The following is a 25,453-nucleotide window of genomic DNA, read 5'->3' on the forward strand; positions in this document are numbered from 1 at the left end:
TGTGCAGGGACCCCAAAAGTGAGTTTGTCTGCACAGACAGCGTTCACCTGGATCATTCAGAATGACAGAAGAACTGACTAGACCTTTTGTTAATTATATATTTGAGTTGGAAATCCAAAATATTTTGATATTCACCTACTCTGCCACAATGCAATCACTTGCTCCTCCAGCACAATTTATGCTATGAGGCTCACAGTATCACACAGTTACAACATTTAAACAAGTAAATCACCAAGAATACAGGCGTACCAGTGAGGTTCCGTGAAAATCGTTACGACGTTTTGGGCATCGCCGAATATGGACGAGTGTGGTACCTATGAACCGTAAATGACGAGTTTAGTAAGTGTACGCGGTTTCGTCATGCTACCCAGATATGTTCGTCTCATTTACAGGTTTCTCCAATGAACCCTCGGGTTCCATTTTAGATACGACATCCATTTTGTTCCTTGCCCTCACGTAGTCAGCGAACAGGCAACTGCCCGCATCGTGACCCTCTAGTTCCCAAGCTTCACGGTAGAAGCATATTCCTTTCATGCGTCTTTTATGGCTAGGGGGAGGACAACTGCTAAGGCAGTTGCCTCCGCTCAAAGGTGATTCTGCCAAGCCGGTCTATTGTTTCAGCCTCGCACGTGCTGGGATCAAGCCCTTTTAAGCTACGATTACGCATCCAATATTATCCTCCCACTCTCTCTTCCCTGTTGTCTGACTTCCTTGCAGCTGTTCTTGTCTTTTCCTCTTGCTCATTTACAACTCAAGTGGAATGTACCTAATGGTGGGAAGATGTGCTTTTACAGTTGGAACTGGTGATGTTAATGTAATTATGTTCCGGGGTTCCCAATACATGAAAGCGATCCTTTTAAACTTTACTGTGGGAACTGAGCTGTAACCTTTTGCTTACATATTGTGCAATGACAAAATCTTGTATAAAAGAGAGCGACCCACAAATACAATTGAAGCAGACTCGCAGAACCTACATGCTGTTGTACTTCTTGTGACTTTTGCCTCCCTGCAGTAATAAACGCTGATCTTTGACGCCGAAGGAAGTCTCCCGTGTCTCTGTCTTTAGTGCGCCGGAACAGGTATCCCACGAAGGTTTTAGGTGTTGTTCCCTGGCACCGCTGGGCCTTAAATAGCCCAGTCCTTCAGTGACTCTACTACACGAGTTAACTGTCTCAGATTTCGGCTATTGACCATAGGGCCCCAAAACGGTAGAAAAGCCTTGAAGAAGTCTCCTGCTTCTTGACCGGAAGTATCCTCTTTACTAATGACACCTCTCACAACTCTGGTTTTGTGATAGTCGGCGGCAACAGTGAAAGTCGGGGGCAAGAGATTTGCAATATAGCAGGTACCTGAGAAGTCATGTGGTAACCACGTATATGCTCGGTCATAACATACAAAATAGGTACCCTTGGCAGTCAGAAAGACAGGGGAAGAGAGCATCGGTAGAACGTAAGTATCCACACAAGCACTCTTCCCAAGCTGGGCTCTTGGATTTCGGCCACGACCTTGCAGACAAAAGTGGCCTAGGTGAGGTACAATCCAGATTGGAGATGAGCTTTTAAGCTGCCTATCACCCACTGATATACTATACTCAGCCTCACTAAGGTACTTATAGGCCTGCACTTTCTCCTCTGGGATAAGCGAAACATCAAAAGTGCCTCTATCTAGATCAGCAATCGCTGTCGCCAGAGACTTATGGTACGGGCCAGGACCAAAGCTTGCTGAGCGTGGCTCTCGATGGGGGTAGGAATCTAGTGCACTACGGAACATGGTTTGGAATGCCCGAGCTGACCCTTGGGGGCTGTACGGAAGAACCAAATATGGGATACCCCTGTCCATGGTATGTGGCATTAGCCCACACACCCAACAATTTGTAGTATTTACCACCAACTGATGCTGATGCAAAAGTTGCACAAAGGAATTGTTTCTAAATTCTGCACGTCTGACTTGTTCATGTTGGGGCAGGAGATGAAAGGAATGTGGAGAAACAGTAGAAGCGAAATTCAGATTATAGGAAGGAGGAGTAGGTGAAATGGAGGGTAATAATAATTGAATCCCAAAATATACTCCACCCACCAGTAGCATTGAAACGGTTAGGAACAACATAAAGATCTGAAATAGAAAACATTTTGTACAAAACACTTTTGATCTTTGCGCCAACATTTTCTCTCTTTCTGACAGCTTCGAGAAGTCCATCCTCTAAAAAACCGTCCGTGACGTTCTTGACGCACTTCGTTCTGAGTAGCGATTGCCAATTCCCAGGAGTTCCCAGAAATCGACAAAAGAAACCGACCTAGTGTCGATAGCTGCTAAACAGAAGGAAGTACCCGCACGGCCCTACGGCCAACCCAGATGATAGGTTAAATGAATTAGAATCAATTCAATAATAGTCTCTTAGCTGCATGAAACGAAAAGGTAAACACAATATATAATGTCCACAATGTTCATGACCACAGTAAGGGGTACTGTAAATTCAAAAAGGGAATAAAAAACAGAACTCTTTTATTTGTCCTTAACGCGCGGTCGAAGAAAGTATCGACTTCTCCCGGGTTGAGTCTGATCTTCAAACAATGGATTGGATGGCGAACGAGTGTTCGATGGTCCAGGCAATTGTTCAGTACTTGTATTCCCCAATGTTGAAGGAAGGGAAATTGTTTGAGGGGAATCAACAGGGGTGTCAGATAACACTGAAGTGTTCCCTATGGTCTGAGCTTCGCTAAATGGGACAAAGCGCTGGGGAACGTCAGTTTCAGACGAGGAAAAACCTTTACGTATCCATGTGTCTGCCGGCAGAGGAAGCGGAACCTTCTTGGTGTGGGTGGCATGCACCCAGTGTTTTCGCCCCTCCAGCCGAACCGCCGTCCTCGTGGCTAGTAGCACCTGGAAAGGTCCCACAAATCTCGGCTCAAGGTGACGTTTTCGTCCGAAATTACGGGTGAGGACCCAGTCCCCTGGTTGGAGCCGATGACCAGGACCCTCTGTTTGTGACGGCAGAGCCTCAAAGACCTGTTGATGAATCAAACTCAATTTAGCAGTCAGATCATATAGATAGCCGATTAACATCGGATATTCAAGTCTGTTCAATTCTTTAGGCCTTGGAACCCCCCAAATGTTCGCAGGACGGCCGAACACAATCTCATATGGGCTAAGCCCTACTCGAGAGTGTACAGTAGCCCTGGTCGATAAGAGAGCTAGAGGCAAAGCGTCGGGCCATGATAAATCAGTTGCTGCCTGAATTTTAGCAAGTTTTAGTTTCAGGGTGCCATTGTATCCTTCAACCAAACCCGCTGACTGAGGATGATTAGCACTATGGAATTTCTGGGATATTCCTAAACCACGACACACACTCTTCATCACGCTTCCCACAAACTCACTTCCGTTGTCCGACCATACAATCCGAGGCATGCCGTACCTGGGGAAATACTCTTTGAGCAGAATTTTAGCTATGGATAGGGCAGTATTATCCTTAAGAGGGTAAGCCTCAATCCATCTGGAGAATGCGCATACTATGACCAAAACATACTTCAAATTGTTGCATCTCTCCATATGGATGAAGTCCAATTGGATAACTTCGAAAGGACATGTAGGAGGGGCAAAATGACCAGGTGGAGTGGGGGTGCCCTTACCGGGATTATGCATCAAACATACCATGCAATTCTTAACCACTCTCTCTGCACATTTAGTAATCCCATCATTCTTCCATACAGGAGACAATAACTTGCATATGCCCTTCGAGCTAATATGTGCTGTGCCATGGGCCATTGTAACAACAGCAAGCACATATGCATCCGGTAACATCCATCTCTGTTTCTCTGACAAGTCAACCCAACATCCATTCTCGTCTAACTTTCCCGTGCTTTCTTTCCACTTAGTCTTTTCCATTTCAGTGGCCTCATTCTGTATTTCCTTCACACTCTCCACTGTGTCCTCACACATGCTAGTCTCTGCTGGCCATCTTATTGAATTCGCAACGTACATTCGATTTGTCAGATCTCTAGCTGTCTCTTTAGCAGTTTTGTCTGCAAACGCATTACCGTGACCAACATCATCTGTCACTTTTCGATGCGCACTACATTTAATTATGGCCACCTGTTTAGGCAATGTGAGTGCATCTAAAAGATCATTCACAAGCTGTCCATGCTGAATCTTTGTGCCATGCGACGTTAAGAATCCTCTTTCTTTCCACAATCGCCCAAAACTGTGTGCCACACCAAAAGCATACTGACTGTCTGTAAACACATTCACCCGCTTTCCTCTGGACAACACACACGCTCTCATCAAGGCGACCAACTCAGCTGCCTGGGCCGAGTTCTGACTCAATCTCGCAGTTTCCACAATCGTACTCAACGTCACTACAGCATACGCAGTCGTCACATCACCATTCGGTAACTTAAAAGAGGAACCATCAACATACAAAGTACCATCGGGATCTACCAATGGAGTATCTTTTAGGTCAATACGACCCTTCGTTTCTTCTTCAGTTCTTAGATAACAGTCATGTGGTGCTACATCACTTGACTCCGTGTTGATCGGCAATAATGTTGCTGGATTCAACACATTACACCTTTTTATCCGTATGTGACTAGCCAGTAACGTCAGCTCATACCCAGACAACCTTGCGCTCGTCAAATGTTGAGTTTTCGTTCGGTTCAAGAGAGTGTCAACTGCATGCGGAACCATCACCGTGAGCATATTATCCATGACCAGACCTGCGGACTGTCGAATGGACGCCGCAGCTGCCACCGTTGCTCTTAAACAACTCGGCAAAGCTCTAGCTACTGGGTCTAAGGTCAAAGAAAAATATGCGCAGGGACGCTGTTTGTCACCAAATTGTTGCGCCAGAACACTCAACGCACAACCATCCCTCTCGTGAACGTACAGTGTAAACGGCTTACTGTAATCAGGAGTACCTAACACAGGAGCCGAACACAACGCATCACGTAATTCAGAAAAACCTTTTTGACACTCTTCAGTCCATGGCAAAGGAGTCGGAACATTCTTGCACGTGAGAGCTAACAATGGCTTCGCCAATAGTGAAAAAATGTGGGATCCATTGTCTGCAGTATGACGTAATACCTAGAAAGGCACGTACATCTCTCTGAGTTTTTGGCACAGTCATTCGGGTAATCGCTGCAATTCTCTCTGGGGTCAACCTTCTCCCTTCTTTTGACAATAAGTGACCTAAGTAGGTTACTTCTTGGCAACAATATTGCAGCTTGGAAGGTGACACCTTGTGATGTAAGTCACATAAATGCCGCAACAACGACACTGTAGCAGTTCTACAAATATCTTCGGTATCAGCAGCTACCAACAGGTCGTCAACGTACTGAATCAAGGCTGCGCCTGCCGGTAATACAAATGAGTCAAGTTGACTTTTAAGGGCTTGACTGTAGATCGACGGGCTCTCACAATAGCCCTGTGGTGCGCGTTTCAGTCTAAAACTGCGACCACCTAATGAGAATCCAAATAGGTCTCTGCTTTCCTCAGCAATCGGGATACTAAAGAAAGCATTCTTTAGGTCAATCACTGTGAACCAGGAGGCAGACACTGGAATCAGGGTCAACAAAGTCGTGATATCAGGGACCACGGGGTATTGTGGAATCACAATTTTATTTACTTCTCTCAAATCAATTATGAAACGATACACATGAGGTTTAGATGGATCAGTGCATTTTAAAATGGGTAACACAGGACTATTACACACATTTCCCCTAGTTTCTTCAACGACATCCTTTTCGATCAGATCGTGTACAATCGTTATTAGCGCCCGTTCTCCCTCAATGGAGATACGGTACTGTGGTATACGTGGCAATCGCACATTTGGTTTCAGCTTGATCGTATAAGGTGGGATGTCCAAAAGACCCACATCATTGGGACCTGTGGCCCATAGAGACGCGGGAAGGGAGCTCAATTCCGGCGGGAGTTTATCGATCGATAAATACATAGGAGAGATTACTCTCCGACCTAATGTAAGCTCCACTCCTTCAGGAGAGCAATACAATGTCGCATATAACCGTTTTAACAAATCCAAGCCCAAAAGATTCTCACCACAACCAGTAGATAGAATCAATGGAGCCTCCAACTCATGTGGACCAATAGTGAGGGGCAAAGGGCTGGAGACAGGATTGCTAACCGGGGCGCCAGAGAATCCAACGGAAACATTTGTTAAGCCGGACAAAGGTGCGCCAGGGAGTTTCGAATGCATGATGGAACTTTTCGTCGCACCAGTGTCTAACAGAAAAGGCTCAACTATGCCAGATGTAGCAACTGCGACGTAAGGCCCACTCTGATCAACCGGAACTGATACTACTCCCTCTCTCTGTCGGTGGCTGTCCTAGTAACGATCGTTTACAACAGTCTCATGTTCAACGTAATAGTCGTCCGCGTAATACTGCGCTGATTTATCGGACCTTACATTTCGCTGGTCAAAACAATTATTCGCGTCCGAGGACGTATTAGGGCGCTCAGTCTGATTTTGAAAGGCACCGCGACCTCTACCTCGAGATGCTTGTTGAGGACCACCACGACCCCCTCGTGCTGACACACCATTAAGGCGGTCACGCAAAGCTGGACAATCATATTTTATATGTCCCTCTCTTCTACAATATGCACATTGGTTATACCCAAGCATAGATCTAAAGTCAGAGGAGTCAGGACGTGACTGTATTCTGGAGGATTGTGATTGTGGTCTATATTGCTGTTGCAAATCAGTGTGATTTGAACGCGGAGGATATGCCTGCTGCAACAAAACCTTCGTTTTCAGCTCCTTCGTTTTCTTATCTACACGATCACTTTCTTCTTTTTCCCTATTCTCATAATATTGAGCCGTCGCTAATATCTGTGCAGTGGTTGAAACAGCCCATGCACTTTCTGAATTTTTCAATTTGTTGCATAGTTCTGGCAACAAATTCAACACGAATTTGTCAACAAACAACCGTTGGCCTCCCTCAGTGCTCATATCCTGACCACTATGATCGACAAATGCCTCTTCGAATCTAGTAAAGAAATCAGAGACACTCTCGTCCTTCTTCTGCTTACAAGCTGCTAATTTATCCCAGTTTACCCTCATCGCCGGCATAAGCGTTTTCATGAACGTAATTATTCTCTGGGGCAGATCCGAAATTACCTGCTCTGGCTTAGCCCCACCAACTTGTCGGCCATCAGCCGCTATTATTGCAGCCCAATCACCGCCTAACTCATTCGCATGATTTTTCTGACGAATTTTCGCCCAAACGGGCTGTGGTACAACATTACCGAACAGCATGTCGATGTCGGCAAGGTTCATAATAGTAGCATCTACTAATTGAGACAACTCCTTGTAGTAACCCGCCGGATTCTTGCGTGGATCAGGCAAGGACTGTTTGACTTGTAAGACTTCTGATCGCTTCCATGGGAGGTGTATCCAAACTCTTTGGAAATGTGGAAGGACCGGAGGGGCAGCACCAGGATCACCTGGCATCCATACTGGCGGAACCTCCCTCATAGGATACTGACCAGGAGCCGTTTTCCAAGTTTCTAAGTCGTCATCATTAAATGACACGCTAGAAGGCACTGTGGATCTAAACTATAACAATCGCTCTAAGGCACGTCGTACTTCGCCACCTACGATCATACCGCTCGAAAATTGACTCTGAAGTTCAATCATTGTTCCCTCAAAAAGTTACACATTTCTTCGAACACGAATCTCTGTGTCGGCTCATTAAACTGAGAAAACGTCTCGAAAACCATGCGTGGGGGGTAGTTGGCAGGATGTCTTATCCACCTACGTGCCATTGTCACTAACGTCTCTTTCTCCCTTCCACTAGGGATCTGACTCCGTCTTTGGGGAGTTTCAGAAGTATCGGATGGAAATAACTGACCAGAAAGCGGTGAATAAAGGGTAGCAACAGTGTTAGGGATACGATTACGAACAGAAGGAGAAAGAAGAGCAGGAGCCACAACGTTTGAAGTGAAGGCAGACACAGCAGAAACAGGCAAGGTAGTCGGGGTGGCAGGGACAAGAGGCTGAGAGGGTACAGGCAAAGGAGCAGTAGGAATAGAGACAGGTGGTGCGACAAACGTAGGACCAACAACGGCTGACCCGCAGCCGCCGGAACAACAGGAGGGACAACAGGAGGAACAACAGGCGGAACTACAGGAGGAACTACAGAGGCCGTAGCACCCTGTGCATAAGGGGGTGGCGATTTAATCAAATACGCTAACAGGGGATCCTCCTTTGAATCCTCTTCTTTCTTATCCTGACTAGTTGGTAAAACCGGATAACATTTGTCTATCCTCATATGATGTAATCTAGTAGAAACTTCTATTTCTTTTTCTTCTTTATCTCGCTGACATTGTTGTACAACTTGCATTATCGGAACGATACCTTCTCTTTGATTCTTTTTAAGCTGTTTGATTTCTTTCTGTTTGGCCTCTTTACGCCATAACCGAAAGGAATCAAACATAGCTGGCCTAGCTTTCCTTTTAAACAGCTTAGCTTCTAGATTATCTAAGATCGTGAGGTCAAAACTTCCGTGCGGTGGCCAACTAAGGACACCATCTTTTTTCGTGTAACGGACCCAGTATTTATTATATATAATAGGGCCCACACCATGTCGACTATAGAGCTCATATATCGGAGTTCCAACTGGAGGTATCGGACACGAGTCCTCCAACCGGGAATCCTTGTTGCAACATTTAAAGAAACCAAGAAAACCACTGTGGCTAGGCATCGTGCACACTAACCTAGTATCAAACTTCAAGGGTTACCAAAGTACTAAATCTTCGTGAAAGACAAAACCCTCGGTTTTTGGCAATTGCAACTGTCAAATAACAACTAAGAACCAACAACTAAGAACCACAAATGCAATGGAACCATGCAATACAACAAAGCTTCAATAAGCTGCAACAACCACTAAGGACTGGGAGCGACCCACAAATACTTAACTGAAAATACAATGGCGTCACCCGGAAGGCCCGTCTATCGTCTCGCTTGTACGAAAGGTCTACGCCAGGCGTCGAAAACAGGTCGACAGTCGGGGCATCAGTCCGTCGCAGCCGTCAGGAGGCGGGAATCTTCGCGGGAAAAATCTCCCGTGTCTCTGTCTTTAGTGCGCCGGAACAGGTATCCCACGAAGGTTTTAGGTGTTGTTCCCTGGCACCGCTGGGCCTTAAATAGCCCAGTCCTTCACCAGTGGCCTAGATTACTACTGTAAGGACCCTGCTGAATAGTTTCATTAGCTCATACATTTCACCTTAAGGCCTAATACTGGATTATATAGAGATCAGCCCTGAAATAGAGGGGCTGTAGCAAAGTGGGTTCTGCCCATTTAACCCCTCTGGGGTTTTCATGTTCGGACTCAGTTTTGAATGTTTACTGTGAGCGAGTCTCACTAACTGAGTCTCATGCACAGTAAATTTAAAAGAAATGGAATGAATGTGCTGTCCACCAGATAAGGACACTGCTGCACCACTGGGGAGGGGCTCTGGGTTGGTCACACAAGAACATGTGAGCACATGCATGTGAATGGGCTCTACGTATCGGACTACCATGTTGTGCAGTCTGGTATCTTCGCATGGGTAGCCTCTCATGGAAGGGACCCTCCGAGGACTGGAGCTGACCTGGAGTAAGCCTTTTTAATGGGTGGGGGCATTCATAGTGTAGGTCTGTAGTGCTTACTGAAAGTCTGTGGTGATTCGCTAAATGACACATTATAAGTGAAATCTGCACCAACATACAGATTTGCTCCACATAGGCCTACAGCTCCTGTGCAGTATTAATCTTAGCATAAACCTTGAATGTAGATCAATTGTCACTGTTGTCATAACTACACTTCTTATGACACTGTGAGATTTTTCATATTTCCTTGACTCAGCCATAATCATATTTTAGGCGTTTATCACCCTTACTGGTCCAAGTTAATTAATCTGCTGACCAGCAGGAGAGTCGTATGCTTCCCCGCACAATATAGCCATTAACAGTGCTTGGCCCAGTTCCTGTGAAGGTGTGGAAAGGAAATCTGCATCTGCGAATTAACTGTTCCCACTGTACCTGGCTGGGGCATGCTGAAGCCCACAGAAACAAAGGAGGAAGGCTAGACCTCTGGAGACAAACACAGGAGGGGCTCCTTTTTGAAGTTTTGATGGGAAGGGTATTGGCAAATGTGTCAGTTGGGAGTGGAGCTGAGACTCCGAGGGAAGATCTTTACTTAGACAACTTGATGTTGCCATCTTAAAATGGTCTAGAATACTGTGCAGGAGGTTGCGACAGGGGAGGAGCGATGATGTGGCACACATGGATTGGCCAGGGATGCCTGGCTTCTAGAACTTACCATCCTCACTTAAAAACCTGTGCACATGGGAAGTTTCATGGGAGCGATGAGGCAAAGAATGCTTGGCTGGAAGGAGAAACCACCTGGCCCAACTGAGAAGATGGACTGAAGGACTTTGACTCCAGTTGGCACCCAGTACTAGGACGAGTCTATTCAGGGCAAGTGGTTGGCCAACTTATGCCTCCCGAGGAACATTTGGTAGAATAAACCTGCTGGGGATCCTGGAGTGTTCCCCTAAGATGTCTGTGGACTGGAACTTGTGGCAGGGGTAATGTTCTATGTGTTGGCTGTGGTTGGGCTGTTGAAGACGCGTTGTAGCAGTAGAGCATCAGGGGTCCGGGCAGAGGACATTTCTGGCAAAGGAGCAGCAAAAATCAAGCTCCCCAAATGCCAATCCAATTTAGAGGTCAGGAGACATGACAACAGTGTTCCTTCTGGCTAAAACTTGCCATTAGGAGTAAAACTACATGACAATTAAAAAAATAATCCATATGAGGCCAGAGAAACTCAACTCTAAAGTCTGGTACTGGATGGGAAAATGAGCCAAAGCACCCCATATTTCCAAGAATTCCCTGGGGAAGGGCCAAGCCCATGGTGGTTGGCTTTATTCATAATTTGAATGGGAAGTGGGGAGTTGTGTGAGTCCCCTTCCCAGAGCCACATTCGGCTTCTGGGGCCCATCTCCCAGATTCAGCTGCAAGAATGCGTTCCAGGAGACCATATCTCCCTGAGACAGAACGCCAAATATTGAGTGCAACCATGCAGCCAAAGTGTGTGTCCCTCATTCCCCAGGCCTGTGTGGTGGTGGACGGTGGTACACCACATCACCACCTGCACACAAGTCATACAGATGGGAGAAATAGAGGCTATTGGCTCCCTCGCAGGCACCCGATTGTGTCAGATGGGCCGGAAGCTATCTGGGATAGTGTAGGGGCTCCCCATGTACCCCCTAGAATTGCCACACACCAGGTGTCCCATTAAAGGGGCACCCAGCTCTTACATGTAAATAAACATATTTGTACCAAAAAAAGGGTTTAAAACACAACGCGAGGCTGCATCTTAACAAAATAAAGCATCATTGGCAATGCCCCAGCTCACATAAAATTCATCCCTTGGGATAATTGAGCACCACATAGTCCTCTGGAGCACTCCCAAAATATGCCTACATGTGTCCTGTGGTGGCTCAGGAGGGACAGGGGCACCACCAACCATTCTGAGGAGTGTTTTTTGGGCTGTAAGAAACACAGAAGCCCTCAAAAGATGCTCCTAAAAAGACTCCCGGGGTTGCATCCATGACCCCAGGGGAAGTTGATTTTTCAGTTTCATGCAATGCTAGAGCCTAACTTTGGCACAGAGATTCTGGAGTGGGGCTTTTTTGGTTGGTCCTAAAACTGCAGTAGCAGCATATTCAAGTTAGAAATAAGTCTCTGGGACACGTTATTCAGCACAATGCTTTAAAGACAATTTTGATGGTTGGTAATGCAAGATTTTACATTATAAATGACAGTATTATATGTTGGTATTATCACCATTGATTTAAATTGTGTTGCAGTGGTGGATTATAACATGGTTTCTGCTTTTCCTTATGTGGTGACATCTGTACAAAGTCTATAGGCATGCATTATTGATACTGACACCCATCTTATATTATGATATTCTATGTAATATACGTGGGGGATTGTGATTGTGCGATGAGGGCTTTCTGGGGATGTACACTGTTCTGAAGGTGTCACCAAAGGTATTTCTATTTACCTGATTATGTATGTGTGGAATTAATGTGTATTATTTAGTAGTGTTTCACGATAAAGGAACTTTTCCTCTCTGTAAGAAAAAACTCTGAACGGACAGTCATTTATTTAGTGTTATTTATTGCATTCCAGCAAGCCAGGGTACTAACTCACACCACGTCCCCTGAGTAGATCTTGCACTGCTCTACATCGCTACCCTGAGAGAGTTAAGTGCCACTATGGGGTACTTGGCTCCCAATAAAGAGAAAGTTGTGGACTCACGTCCTTTGCAAATAATAACACAATTTCTTACAGGATCAAAGGCCAGATCCACAAATCGAAAAAACATGTTTTCCTTGAACCTCTAAGATGTGGGGTAACGACCGTCTTAGCTGCCTCATGTTTTGTTGTAGGCTAGAACTAAAGGCTTAACACACTTCTTAAACAGAATGTGAACACCATGTTATTGATGAGCTTTTGAAAGATATAGTAACTATGGCAACTACCAAAATCTACTGAGGATAAAGCAATTAGGTGAAGCACACAAGAACAGCAACAAATGCAATTGTAGAATAATGTGTAGCTCTTCAGATTCCATTAAGTACATTTTTAGGGGAACGGGTAGATTATGGTCTCCGTTTACTCAGATGCTAAAAAGTAACAATTTAGTTATTTTTAAAATCACGAAGCAAGAAGAAATCAGCATTATGTTTACTGTTTTGCATGTGTAGCTTGTAGTTGACAGTGAAATTATTTGCCTAGCTTCTGTGTCTTCTACATTTCTCTATTCTGAGCTTCCTCAGACTTTGCACCCAGAAAATCGACCATAGAATATTGATGGGACACAATATTGAGGGTAAAATATCGAAACAAAATATCAACAGATAATTAAGTCTAGACTTTCTATACCTAACTCCAGATATACGTAGTTCATGGTACATATAGCTTGAAGGTTCTCAGATGCGGAGTTAGGAATAACAAAGCTACACTTCTCTAAATGCCCTTACTTTCTGTAATTTGTCCCTCAATATCCTGTGTAATATTCTGGTGGCGATATTCAGTAGTGTAAGCCTTCTCCACTGAGTATTGCAAGTCAAAAGTGACCTTTTTTTTATCACAGTGATCACCCTAGTGAAATCATTTAGGTTTCCTACTCACATAGTAATCTAAACATGGAATGGCCAAGTAGAAGTTACGCTAAATCAAAATCCTAATCAAAGAAAGAAATCAAGGGCTTATAGAAGTTTCATGTCATTATTTCAGCAATATGTTTCAAAATATTCTAATTAGGTAATATGCGCAAATTTAATTTCACTCATTTTTGCAAAGGAAAATGACAATTTGATGGATGCGGAGGAAAGATGCGACCAGCTGATTAAAAGCAAAATTCAGTTGGAGGCTAAGATCAAGGAGCTCAACGAACGCCTTGAGGATGAAGAAGAGTCCAACGCTGAATTAACAGGGAAGAAGAGGAAGCTAGAGGATGAATGCTCTGAGCTGAAGAAAGACATTGATGACCTTGAGCTAACATTGGCCAAAGTAGAGAAAGAGAAACATGCCACAGAAAACAAGGTGCGCTGTCATACTTTACTGTTTATTGTATGGAAAAAATGTTTTAATGATAGGCAACATCATGGGAATCAAACTGACAGTTCAGTCTCAGTGACTACACTTATAAAAGCATTTTACCTATTGTATTGTACTCGCATGGGATGTCCCTGACTTTCAGCAATACAATCAAAAGATGAACAAAGAAGTTAATTGATCATTCATGTACATCTCATTCCTAGGTTTTAATTATTTTGAAATTCTTAATTCATTGTAAATTAACTTGCGTTTGAAAATTGTCACCAAAAGCCTAAGCATCAACCGCATCTCATTATAATATGTGTGTTTCACATCCTGTTGTGTGACATCTGAGCTTACACTTGATTTTGAGCATTATGTCACTGGCAATTAATTTGGCAGCATTCCAAAATTCTGGCAGAATACAGCTCCCACAGCTGTAAGTGTGCAGTGTATAGTAGGAAGGAATGACAATTAGAACACAAGTAAAGAAAAAAGAGGTTATAGAGAAGACAATGATAGGAGAGTAAATAAATGAAAGAGAGGAGTCATGGAGGGTGGCAGAGTATTTGGAGGAGGTAGAGTGGACCATGGTTCTGGAGGAAATCTTTGTGAATTTAATTTAGACAAAAGGCTTAGATTTTGTTAATGTGAAGACTATTGGACCTTCTCAAGACCAAGATAGGCCCTTTTCTGGAATCTCAGGTAACCATTCTTTTAATTTAATAGTGCTTACAGTGTAGAGTTAACGTCTGATAGCCTATAGCTACAATAAGGGCCATCATCCTCCAAACTGAGTTCATTGCATGAACAAAATAGCAATATCAACTAAAGAATCTAAGAAAATATGTACAAGAGTGTAGCTTACAAATATTGATTTCAATTATTGTCACAGGTGAAAAATCTCACTGAGGAAATGGCGGGTCTAGATGAGACTATTGTAAAATTAACAAAGGAAAAGAAAGCTCTTCAAGAGGCCCACCAACAAGCCTTGGACGACCTGCAGGCAGAAGAAGACAAAGTCAATTCTTTGACCAAAATCAAATCAAAATTGGAACAGCAAGTAGACGATGTAAGCATTTCATTATTGGGAATATTGCACTCATGGAAAGTACAGTTACACCAGGAGCAACATTGATCTAAATCTATTGTTTTTCTGCAGCTGGAAGGTTCCCTGGAACAGGAAAAGAAACTTCGCATGGACCATGAAAGGTCGAAAAGAAAACTGGAAGGGGATTTGAAGCTTGCCCAAGACACCATTATGGATTTAGAAAATGACAAGCAGCAAATGGATGAAAGACTAAAGAAGTAAACTAAATACCAGTCTGGTTAATTTAAATATGTTTATAATAATCATATTCTCCTAACTCAAGATGTCTCTAATTGTTTTGCAGAAAGGACTTTGAGATAAGCCAGCTGCTTAGCAAAATTGAGGATGAGCAAACACTGGATAACCAACTACAGAAGAAAATCAAAGAACTACAGGTTAGTGTTTTAGTTTGTTCACTCCATCCACTGTACTGTACTTTATCTTAATTTTCCTTATGGTGGTTAATTTTTTGATCAAAGCGCTTACTTTTCAATATTATGCAAAAGCATTGCCTTGAAATTCTAAATGATAATGATAATTCAAATAATAAGAGAGGTATGTTTAGTACCAAAAACGTTCTCCTCAGATGCATAGTATTGTGACATTGAAACACAATTCTAGTATTTCTGGGTATTCTAGTGCATCCTGTAGTACTTTTTTAAAGTACTAAAGTTGTTCTTATTGCAATGGGGTTTTGTCTAACATATGCCTGTAGTTTGAAAGGAGAGTATGTTGTTCATAATAAATCTATGAAAGAAGTTGAATACAACATAGCACAGATCATCTTGCCTTTGTTGTAGAATTGTCTCACCCAATGCGTATATCTGCTGTGCAGGTATACCATTACCCTGGCATAGTGGGCAGCACTCCTTGCAAGATCTCTTCCAAAATCATGCAGAAAACTGTACATGTAATCTTGTCATTTTGCTTTACATGTTGGTGTTGCATTGGGGAGGTGATGGTGAGTTGGAGGTGGTGGTAGAGGGGATGAGCAAGCAAGAACAAAGTGACTGATAGTAGGGACTAGAAGCAGACCAGCGAAGCTTGGGTAGGCTATCTTTGACATGCTTCCATTCTGGATAAAGAGTTAAAAACATGTTTAGCTACCTTTTACTTGAAAGAGTGAACAGTACACTTCCAGAAAGAAAAGAGAGCTGTGTTCTGGTACGGCGACCTTAAGGAAAACATTCCCCTGTGGATGAACAAGAGTATCTTCTATTATTTACATTTATATATGTAGTACGGCAGACGATTTACAAATTTAGCTACATGTGAAGCCACTTGTCATGTAGAGACAGTATAAGGTAAATTATTCACATTAAAGAAGTAGAAGGACTCTCCTAATGCTGATATGGAAATAGATTTGAGGGGACATGAAAGGACCTAACGTATACACTGACATTGCTTGTCTCAATATTTGCTTTGTGGGGAAGAGCGGAAGCTTACTTAAGTTAACTAATAACAATGGCCAAAGATTACAATATCCTGCATTGAGTGGTGATAGAGTGCCAAGTCAATAGTATAACTTGTTGCTTAGGACGCAAAGGCTCACTAGCCTTAACGAAGGCCAGCCATTTGCTAGAATATCAATGCCTCTGAACTGCCTGAAAGGCTAGCCCTGTGCCACTCACAGGTTTTTGATTAAACCTACCCTGCTTACCTTTCAGAGACTCCAGCCTGTCATCTGAAGTCTCAGCACTGCAATACAGCAATACCCTCTTGTTAGATTTACAACCATTGTATTTTGAGAATGCAGGCTTTTAACCAATCACAAAACATGAGCAAAGCACTAAAGTAAAATGCCAATTACATACTCAAGGAGTAAATAACTAACATAAATTGATAATGTAGCTGCATAGTCTATGATTAGGGTGCATTGTGTCCTGTTAGAAGCTGGCAGCAAGCAAGGCCTCTACAATGTTGCAATGGCTTGTAAATAAAGTATATGGTAAAACTTTCTTTCAGTTCCCAGTAAACTATATTTGAAGTCACAGGAACTCTCCAAAACAAACTCCTCATTAATAGGATGTTCTCGAACACAGGAAGTCCCCACTAGTAGAAAGGGCATGGTCACAGGAGTGTTTGCTCTCAGGAATGCCTAGCTGCTCCCAAAGATGGAAGACTTAGCCATTCACCACACTTGTTACTGTGAGTTATGAGCCAGGAGCACCTGGTGCTTGGTACGGAGAGGACTGGTACCAGGAGGGGATAGGAGGTAAACTGTGAGCCCTCTTGTAGCGGTACATAGCAGGTTTTTTGGTAGCAGTGCTTATATAGGTTGAAAGGAATGTTAGAGTTTTATAGGGTTTATGATGGTGTGCCACATGGAATACGAAATAGGATAATCTTATTTATCTGCAGGAGGATTGTCACGTTGAAATCATTATGCGGACATTAGTTATACACAATTGATAACCAAATATGTTGGATTTTTTAGGTATCAAGACTTTTTAAACTGAACAAACTTTTTAAATGAACAGACATTAACTACTTAATCATCGTCATAAATGAATAACTTTATTAATCTAACGCTTAACTAATCCTCAGTACAAATGGGATTAGAGAATATTTAAATGACATAACTAATTTTTTGTGGTGTAAATGTAGTTGAACTCTGACTTATTTTCTACAAACATTTCATTGATTGAAGCACACATTAAGGAGAAAACAAGTTCTTCAGGTTAGGGTCTTGGTGGAAGGTGCGTAAAATTGAGGAATATGGTCTCCTGAAAATGCTAAAACAGTTTGTACCCCTCATTCCAGTCCCCCACAGGAAAACAGTGGTCAAGGCCCTGATTGGATCTAGGTTGGATTTTGTTAACATCCTGTACCTAGGACTACCGGAATACTTACTTACCCGTTTACAGGTGGTGCAAAACGCTGCAGCCAGGTCGATACTGGTGTGGCTCACTGGTTAGAGGAGAGGTGTGGCTCACTGGTTTGAGGCGGCAGACCTGTAAGCAGAGAATGGCCCGGGACCAGGGTTCAATTCCCGACGCGGCAGGGTCTTGGACCAGGGTCAACGGACTCGATAATTCTCGCCTCAGTGCCTACTCTAACCAGGGAACACACTCGGTAACTCTGGGCATTAAGCTTGCCTCATCTCTACAACGGCCCCCCACAGACACCGGGGATGCCTGGTTTCACCCTGGAGATACCCAGAAAAGGGACCATCTCACAGGGAAAACCAGCACGGGTTCCCCAGCGGTCTACAGCGCCAGGACACTCGGGTAGAGTAACAGTGCGCTTTACAAGTATCCAACATTTACATTTACTCTTACTCGGCCCTAGGAACCGAATGTCTCCCCTACTGAAATCCCTTCACTGTCTTTAACCGCATGCGCGCTAGCGGTTTTCCCGCTGTGCGCTGCGATTCGCAAAAACCCGCGTTACATGACGAGCTCAGCTCGTCATCAGCGTAGGGCAGGTTACGCTCATGACGAGCTGAGCTCGTCATGAGCGCCGAAGGGGTTAAAGCTCTTGTCCTGGCCTTTAAGGCCTTACATGACACTGGAGCCCCTTATCTTAGAAAAAGAGTCCAGTTCTACCATCCTCGGCACACCCAGTGCTCCTCGTCGTTGTCGCTAGCACGCCCCCCTGTGTTCCTTTGCTCTTGAATAGGAGGTCGATCTTTCCAGGTGCAAGTTGCCAAACTCTGGAACTGTATGCCGCCAACTCTAAGACAGATGCACGATATTCTCTCTTTCAGGAAGTCCCTAAAAACTTGGTTGTTCCAGCAATAGCCTCTGCATTGTCTTTGCAAGCTTTGTCACACACCCCTAGCACCGGGATACTCTTTTGAGTAGCTGCGCTCTCTACAAATACCCTGGTAACATAACATAACATAACATAACATAACATAACATGACATAACATGACATGACATAACATAACATAACATAACATTTTCTGTTGAAATTATCTATCTTTACTCATTGATGGTTAGTTCCAATACTGTTGAGCAATAGTTGAAAACTCCTAGTAGAGCATTAGTTAGAATTGAGCAATTCATAGTCCATGTGAACATCTTTACCAATGTTCAATGAGGCTCTGTATCAACAGGGCAGAAAAAGAGCTAAAAGCTGCAAGTGGCGTGCGCCATGATTTGTTGGGTTGGGTACCTCATTACAATCCCATTCATCTGTGTGTGCAGTCAAATGCCCATGATGGATGATCTGCACTGAAACTAACACTCTAAAAGGATGTGTATGAATCATATGCATTCAGTTTACCAGAAGTCTAAGACCAGCCAAATCTTTGGATAGGATTCAAATATTTTATTTACTTATCGTCCACCGAGTCTTTATCTTCTTACTTTACATCATCAGCTGGCTTCAAGGAAGTGTAAACTGAACACATTCAAACCAATCTCAATTCTCCAGATCATCGGGTCTACCCTCAGGGTTTCTCCTCTTAGTTGATAAAGCCCTGGTTCCACCATGCTTACTCTTGCAGTTTGGGTAGGCAACACCTCTGCGCTTGTCCACTGTTGACTGCGGCAACCTCTGTATCCATTGCACTCTTTGAAGCCCACTGCGTGTACAGCTTTGCACAAAGTGAAATTAAATAGATAAATAAATCAATTAGAAGGCACTGGATTAATCAAGTGAAGATTATTCCCTGTTAGGTGGCTCAGTTGACTTTTAATGGCAACACTTTCCATACCTGTTTCTGAAAAACTTTAAAAAGTGCTTGCATTTTGCAAATAAATAAAATGTTGAACATATTTGAAGCCGACTTCCATTCCACTATGAAACGGATATTCAGTTTACGCTCAGTTTAAATATTACAACAAAATCTCAACAATATAGCTTTTCTTTGTCTCTAAGTGGTCATTTCACTTCCGATAGGCGCGGGTGGAAGAGCTGGAGGAAGAAATGGAAGCCGAGAGGGCGACTCGCGCCAAGGCCGAGAAGCAGAGGTCAGACTACGCACGTGAGCTCGAGGAGATCAGCGAGCGCCTCGAGGAGGCTGGTGGCGCCACCTCGGTCCAAATTGAGCTGAACAAGAAGCGGGAGGCTGAGTTCCAGAAGATGCGCCGGGATTTGGAAGAGGCAACGCTGCAGCACGAGGCAACGATGGCCGCCCTCCGCAAGAAGCACGCGGACAGCGCCACAGAGTTTTCGGAGCAGATCGACAGCCTGCAGCGTGTCAAGCAGAAACTAGAAAAAGAGAAGAGCGAATTTCGGATGGAGATTGATGACCTCACCAGTAACATGGAAAATATTTCGAAATTAAAGGTATGGTACACAGATTTCTGCAAGATGCATATTGTCTAAAATATTACAGGGGTGTTAGTAGGATAAAGAATGACCACGTAACCTGATTTGCTTTCAGGCTAATCTGGAAAAAATGTGTCGCACCCTTGAGGACCAGCTGAGCGAGGTGAAGTCCAAAAGCGAAGAGAACCAGCGCGGGATAACGGACCTGGCAGCTCAGAAGGCGCGCCTGCAGACCGAATCAGGTAATGCTGTTTTATATCAATGGATGAAATAATACCCTTTGAAATGTCAAGGCTTGCTGTACAGTCTCTGCAGGATTTTTATAACATTATAGTCAGTGAGTGGGGAGACCATGCTCTGAGATCATGAAATCTTGAGGAAATGTATTATACTTTCAGAGTTATTGTGCAGCCCCATCAAACCACTTGAATCAGGGAGACAAACTGCAGAAGATAGGGGTGCCTGTTTCTGCTGCACCTTCCTGTCATGGACGCCAATTAGGGGCGTAGCTGCTTCCCTTAGCTTCCAAGCTGCCCATGTCCTTCCCAGAGGCGCAACTAGACCCAAATTTCGGGGGGGGCTAAGAAAAAATTTCGGGGGGGGGCTGAACCTTTAATCAGTAGGCAGAGTGGAGCTGCAGGGGCTCTTAGAAGGGGTGAAACAACTGCAAGGCCTAATTAACATTCAAATGGTCTTTTAAAGACCTGTGAAACGTTCGGGTGCGGCTCTGTGTGTGCCCGGGATCTGTCTCATCCCGGGCTGCCACACATGACGGGGGGGGGGGGGGGGGGGGGGGGGTTACAAATATTGTGGAAAAACACTATGTGAAGGGTGAAATGTTCAGGGTAGGATGAAAATTGATATGTTATCTTCTTTATCTTTTATGTCCGTAGATCTACAATTAGAAATACAATTTGTTTTTACCCAATGAATGAAGAAAAATAGATTTACATTGAGCAAATTATACAATTTTTCCAATGCCTGTTTGCAACATTGATTATTTCAAATGCATGAGTCAGAAAGTCCATTCTCTTTCTCTATTATTCCCTCTTTTCTCTCTGTCTCTTTCTCCCTTATGTATCGCCTGTTAATCATTCTCTCTGTCCCACATTCTATTCGCCAAAAAGTAACGCAAAGCAGCACTGTGCTGCTTTGCGTTACTATGCACCAGAAGGGGGTTAACTGGGTGGTACATGGGCGTTTCTGTGATACCAACCATGCTTTTTGATGCAAAACCCTATCTACGAACTATAGTAGACAAGGTTCTATACCAAAAAATAATGCCGATTCACAGCAGATGTTAAAAAGAAAAGCATTTTTATTTCTTCTTTCTTTTCTGACTATTCTTATGTGCTGCACTGTACAGCACACACACTCAGAAAAGGTTTAAAGTCAGCCGCTTGGACTAACTTTAAACAGCCACGGCCCGTGGAGGGAGTTCCTTTGGGGCAGGAAGGTGGGGCGGGGGAGGGGCAGAGTGGGGGCTGCTAAAAACCGGAATATGGACAATTGGAGGTAAGTAAACAATTTAATAAATAAAACGAATTTCGTAGCGCGTCCTGCATCGCAAAATGTGTTGCAGCGCGCGCTACGAAATTCATTTTAATAATTAAATTGATTACTTACCTCCAAATATCCATATTCCAGGTTTTATCAGCCCTCACCCTGCCCCTCCCCCGCCTCACCTTTCTGCCCCAAAGGAACTCCCTCCACGGGCCGTGGCTGTTTAAAGTTAGTCCAAGCATTGTATTTTGTGTTGGAAGGGTACCCCTCCAGTATAAAAACTACGCTAGACTCATGCAGACACTCTTGCACTATGGTGCAATGGTGTGCGTGGCACACGACTGCCTGATAGTGCTCGGGGGCGGGGATGACAGTGCCCTATTTCTGTAGATATGGCGCTTTCATGCTCTCTCCTTGTCACGCAACACAGCAGAGCAACTTCAGGTGATACGCTAAGTTGCCTGGCATCTTTGTAAATCTGGGTCTTGGTGTAATATATTGATCATATGCAGTGCCACGTGCAGGAGCAGATTTTGGCCCATGAAATTGCCTTTTTTATATTACACTGTACACAGTGCATAGATTAAGGGCCTGAGAATTAGCAAGATTGTAAATATTCTAATCCCTTCGGAAAACATGTTCGGCAACCATGAGTTGCGTAATAATTATCGTATGCTCTCAAATGTTCCCTTAAAAAAAACGGGTACAATATATTATGGGATAATACCCAGAAAGGAGTCTATTTTCTAGGTTAATGTTATGTGATAACTGTAAACGGAGCAATTTCAGGAAAAACAAAGTGTTAAACGGATACTGCTATTAATAATTTATATTGAATTTTATGTACCAATCATGAATTGCATTGAGAAACCACTAGGTGGTGGTATCTCTTTATGCAAGACTTCTTCGTCAGTTGCAATACAGTTATTAATTTTAACTTGTAAGTTTATGTACTCGTGTAATAATAGGGACTCATAAAAATAAAATACTACAAGAGAACAAATAGGACAATAGGCATGCACAAATTACAAATAAGTTAGTCAGTGGAAAAGTTCACACAAAGGGAACATTAAGTTGAAATTAGTGTCATTTTGTACTTCGGTTTCATTTATATTCTGCCAGCTTTCAGTCGAAATTCAGACTTTAAGATTTGGTCGAATGATGTTACATTTTCCTGTTGGAAGACTAATAGTTGTGGGAAACGTTTATCAAACGCGGATTCTGAAAAGCATTAAACTTAATTGAGAAATCCGAATTTACATAATTGGGTAAATCATTTTCTAGATAATAATTTATTTTCTGATCAGTGGTTAAAGTACATTGGATGTGCTGATGAAATGAAAGGAATAAAAGAACTATGGTGACATTCCATTGCAAAGCAAAATAAAAATGCGTTCTTCAGCAGGTGTTTTTTTTTCTGCTGTATACCTGTTGAAAAGAGAAAACAGCTCTCTTGGTGGGATGGCAGATAATCTAGTGTTCCTCTCGTGCACCGATACTGTTATTTTGGTTAGATTTCATCCAATATTGTTACAGAAATGGATTTAACATCATGAACAAGATTTTAAAATGTGCAACATGTTTCTTGACTTAGCCAATCTTAGACCACCGAGCAAAGGAGAGGAGAACCCGGAAGTCTTTCTAGCATGGCTTGTTCATATTGGGGCTATTTGGAATATAATTTTGTTCTTTTGATTTGAACAAATATTTTAGAAGGCTGCGCGTCGCCAGGAACTTTGGTATTTTCTCTCCTCCAGCGTCTCATTAAGTTCTAGTTAAAGTAGAGACTGAACGCCAATCGTATTAACAATTATGTGTCAGGCCCACGATGTAAAGATTCTGTACCTCCAGAAGTGGTGCTTATCACTGCTTGAGTTCAACGACCTCAACAGTAGTGGTAGCTCCCTCCCTGTTCCAGTTTCACTACCAAACGTGGACCAAACTCTTGCCCCCTAAAATGTCCTCATTTGAACCGACAGATTACATCAGTTTAACCTCCAGTGAGAGCTAAAAGATGAACCCACGTGGCCAACTGTATGCACTGTTTACTTGTTTTTGTATAGTATTTATTGAAGATAAAATGAATAAAGTTTTTTGTGATTTAGCCAACCTTATATCGTTTGGTCATAGGTGAATTGGCCCGTCAACTGGAAGAAAGAGAAAGTATAGTGTCTCAGCTCTCCAGGAGCAAGCAAGCATTCACCCAGCAGATTGAAGAACTAAAAAGACAACTGGAAGAAGAAATCAAGGTATGAATTAGACAGAAATGACTATTTTGATACAGATAATGGTGCAACGTCCTATAATGCCCTTTTAACCGAAAAGGTCCATTAACTCCACTTCATGCAACACCATTAAATAAAAAAACATAGTGTGCATTCTTTAAAACTTGTTCCAAAAAAATCATATTCACTTTTCATGCCTAACATTCTGCATTGCAGTGACAAAAATGTAGAACTTTAACAAAAGAGGCCCTCCATTGTGTAAAAATTCAAATGCACTTTAAGGAACAGGTATTTCACATACAGACCCGGAAGGAAATATTTGCTAAATATACGTACTGCTGCAACTGTACGAATTTTCACCAGAGAGGATTTACTCTTGTGGGGCTAATTTTGCGGTAGATCTCATTATTGCTGGCTGAGCACCCCCTAAACTAATTCCAGGTTGCCTCTATCCTCACATTTGCAGTTAACTAGTTGAAAAAAAGGGCCCGTCTTTAGAAATATTAATATTTCACATTGATTCTTTTCTGTATTAGGCTAAGAATTCTATTGCACATGGCCTGCAATCATCCCGCCATGATTGCGACTTACTGCGTGAACAGTATGAAGAGGAGCAAGAGGCCAAATCTGAGCTTCAACGCGCATTGTCCAAAGCCAATGCAGAGGTTGCTCAGTGGAGGACCAAGTATGAGACAGACGCCATCCAGCGCACTGAGGAGCTAGAAGAAGCTAAGTACGGATATTTAAATATTTTTTTATTAAAAATAAAATTAACTGCATGTTAATTTCTGGTAAAAATAAATACACCACAGTTCATACTGTTACTATATGCCCTACATAAATGCTGATCTTTAAAATCGTGATACAATTACTTAAATTATCATCTTACATTGCATTGCCACTCAGGTATAATTCCTATAAATCCATGTTCAGACATATGCTTATTTATAAGTAGTATAGGAGGTGAATAAAACACAAATTTTAAGTTGAGTCCAGCACAAACTGTCTGGGTGGAAAAAACCTGTGGGCGGCTTACCAAATCTTACAGTAGGCTTAAGCCCACCTATTGCTTACTATTGGTTGGCATTACTGCCACTTTCATTTGTTTGCTTCTTATTCAATATCCTGCCTTGTCCATCTTGTGTATGTTCGTCTACTGGAGTGTAGCCTCTTTACTTGTGTTCTTCCACAGTTTCACTCTGGTGAACTCCCTTTTTCTGTTTGCTTAAGCCCTCCACAAATGCATGTGTTTTGCAGCGATCTCCTTTGTGTGCTTCTCATACCTTTTTGTGTTGCTCTCTCTCATCTGAGTAGTTCTCCCTCAAACTCATGAGACTGCACCTGCTGCCTGTGGGTGGGGTTTTCTACAAATCAATCCCTGGCATTCCCCATTATTAGGAACAGTTGTGGTCCCAGAGGCGGCTCTTCCGTAACGGCGGAGGAACGCAGCCCCACTGCTCAGCTCCAGCAACCAGGGGCAGCGCAAGTCTAGAGTTCCCTAAAGTTTGGCTGATAAACAGTTATGATGCGAAGAGTGTAGGGAGGGGTAGGGTCCGGGCAATCCTCTATTGTCCAGGGAGAAGGAGTTGTGGGTACTGTAAGTGCGCATATCAGGTTTGCTGGCTTTCCTAGGGCGGCCAAACCAACATGCGCACTTAGATTTCTCCATCCCAGCTGTGTTTTACAGCTGGGTGGAGAAAAGGCACAGGATCCCTGTGCATAAGTGAGTGTCAGACCAGCCTACCCAGGCCAAACCTGGCACTGCTCTCATGATGATTAATAGCATAAGTGCTGCGTCTGGATTGGGTGG

General features: G+C 43.3%; 1 protein-coding gene across 1 annotated transcript in view; it reads left to right on the forward strand.

Moving 5' to 3' along the window:
• The window catches only part of LOC144770324 (myosin-3), a 100,177-nt gene that overhangs the window by 62,210 nt on the left and 12,514 nt on the right, over positions 1-25,453 (forward strand). The window contains exons 22-29 of the mRNA XM_078654756.1: positions 13,367-13,609; positions 14,499-14,675; positions 14,766-14,911; positions 14,998-15,088; positions 19,544-19,933; positions 20,031-20,157; positions 23,549-23,667; positions 24,180-24,376. Coding sequence (XP_078510882.1) covers positions 13,367-13,609; positions 14,499-14,675; positions 14,766-14,911; positions 14,998-15,088; positions 19,544-19,933; positions 20,031-20,157; positions 23,549-23,667; positions 24,180-24,376 — 1,490 coding nt within the window. The remainder of the gene's footprint in view (positions 1-13,366; positions 13,610-14,498; positions 14,676-14,765; positions 14,912-14,997; positions 15,089-19,543; positions 19,934-20,030; positions 20,158-23,548; positions 23,668-24,179; positions 24,377-25,453) is intronic.

This window comes from Lissotriton helveticus, chromosome 7, assembly GCF_964261635.1.
Source record: "Lissotriton helveticus chromosome 7, aLisHel1.1, whole genome shotgun sequence".
In the NCBI taxonomy this organism is placed as follows: domain Eukaryota; kingdom Metazoa; phylum Chordata; class Amphibia; order Caudata; family Salamandridae; genus Lissotriton; species Lissotriton helveticus.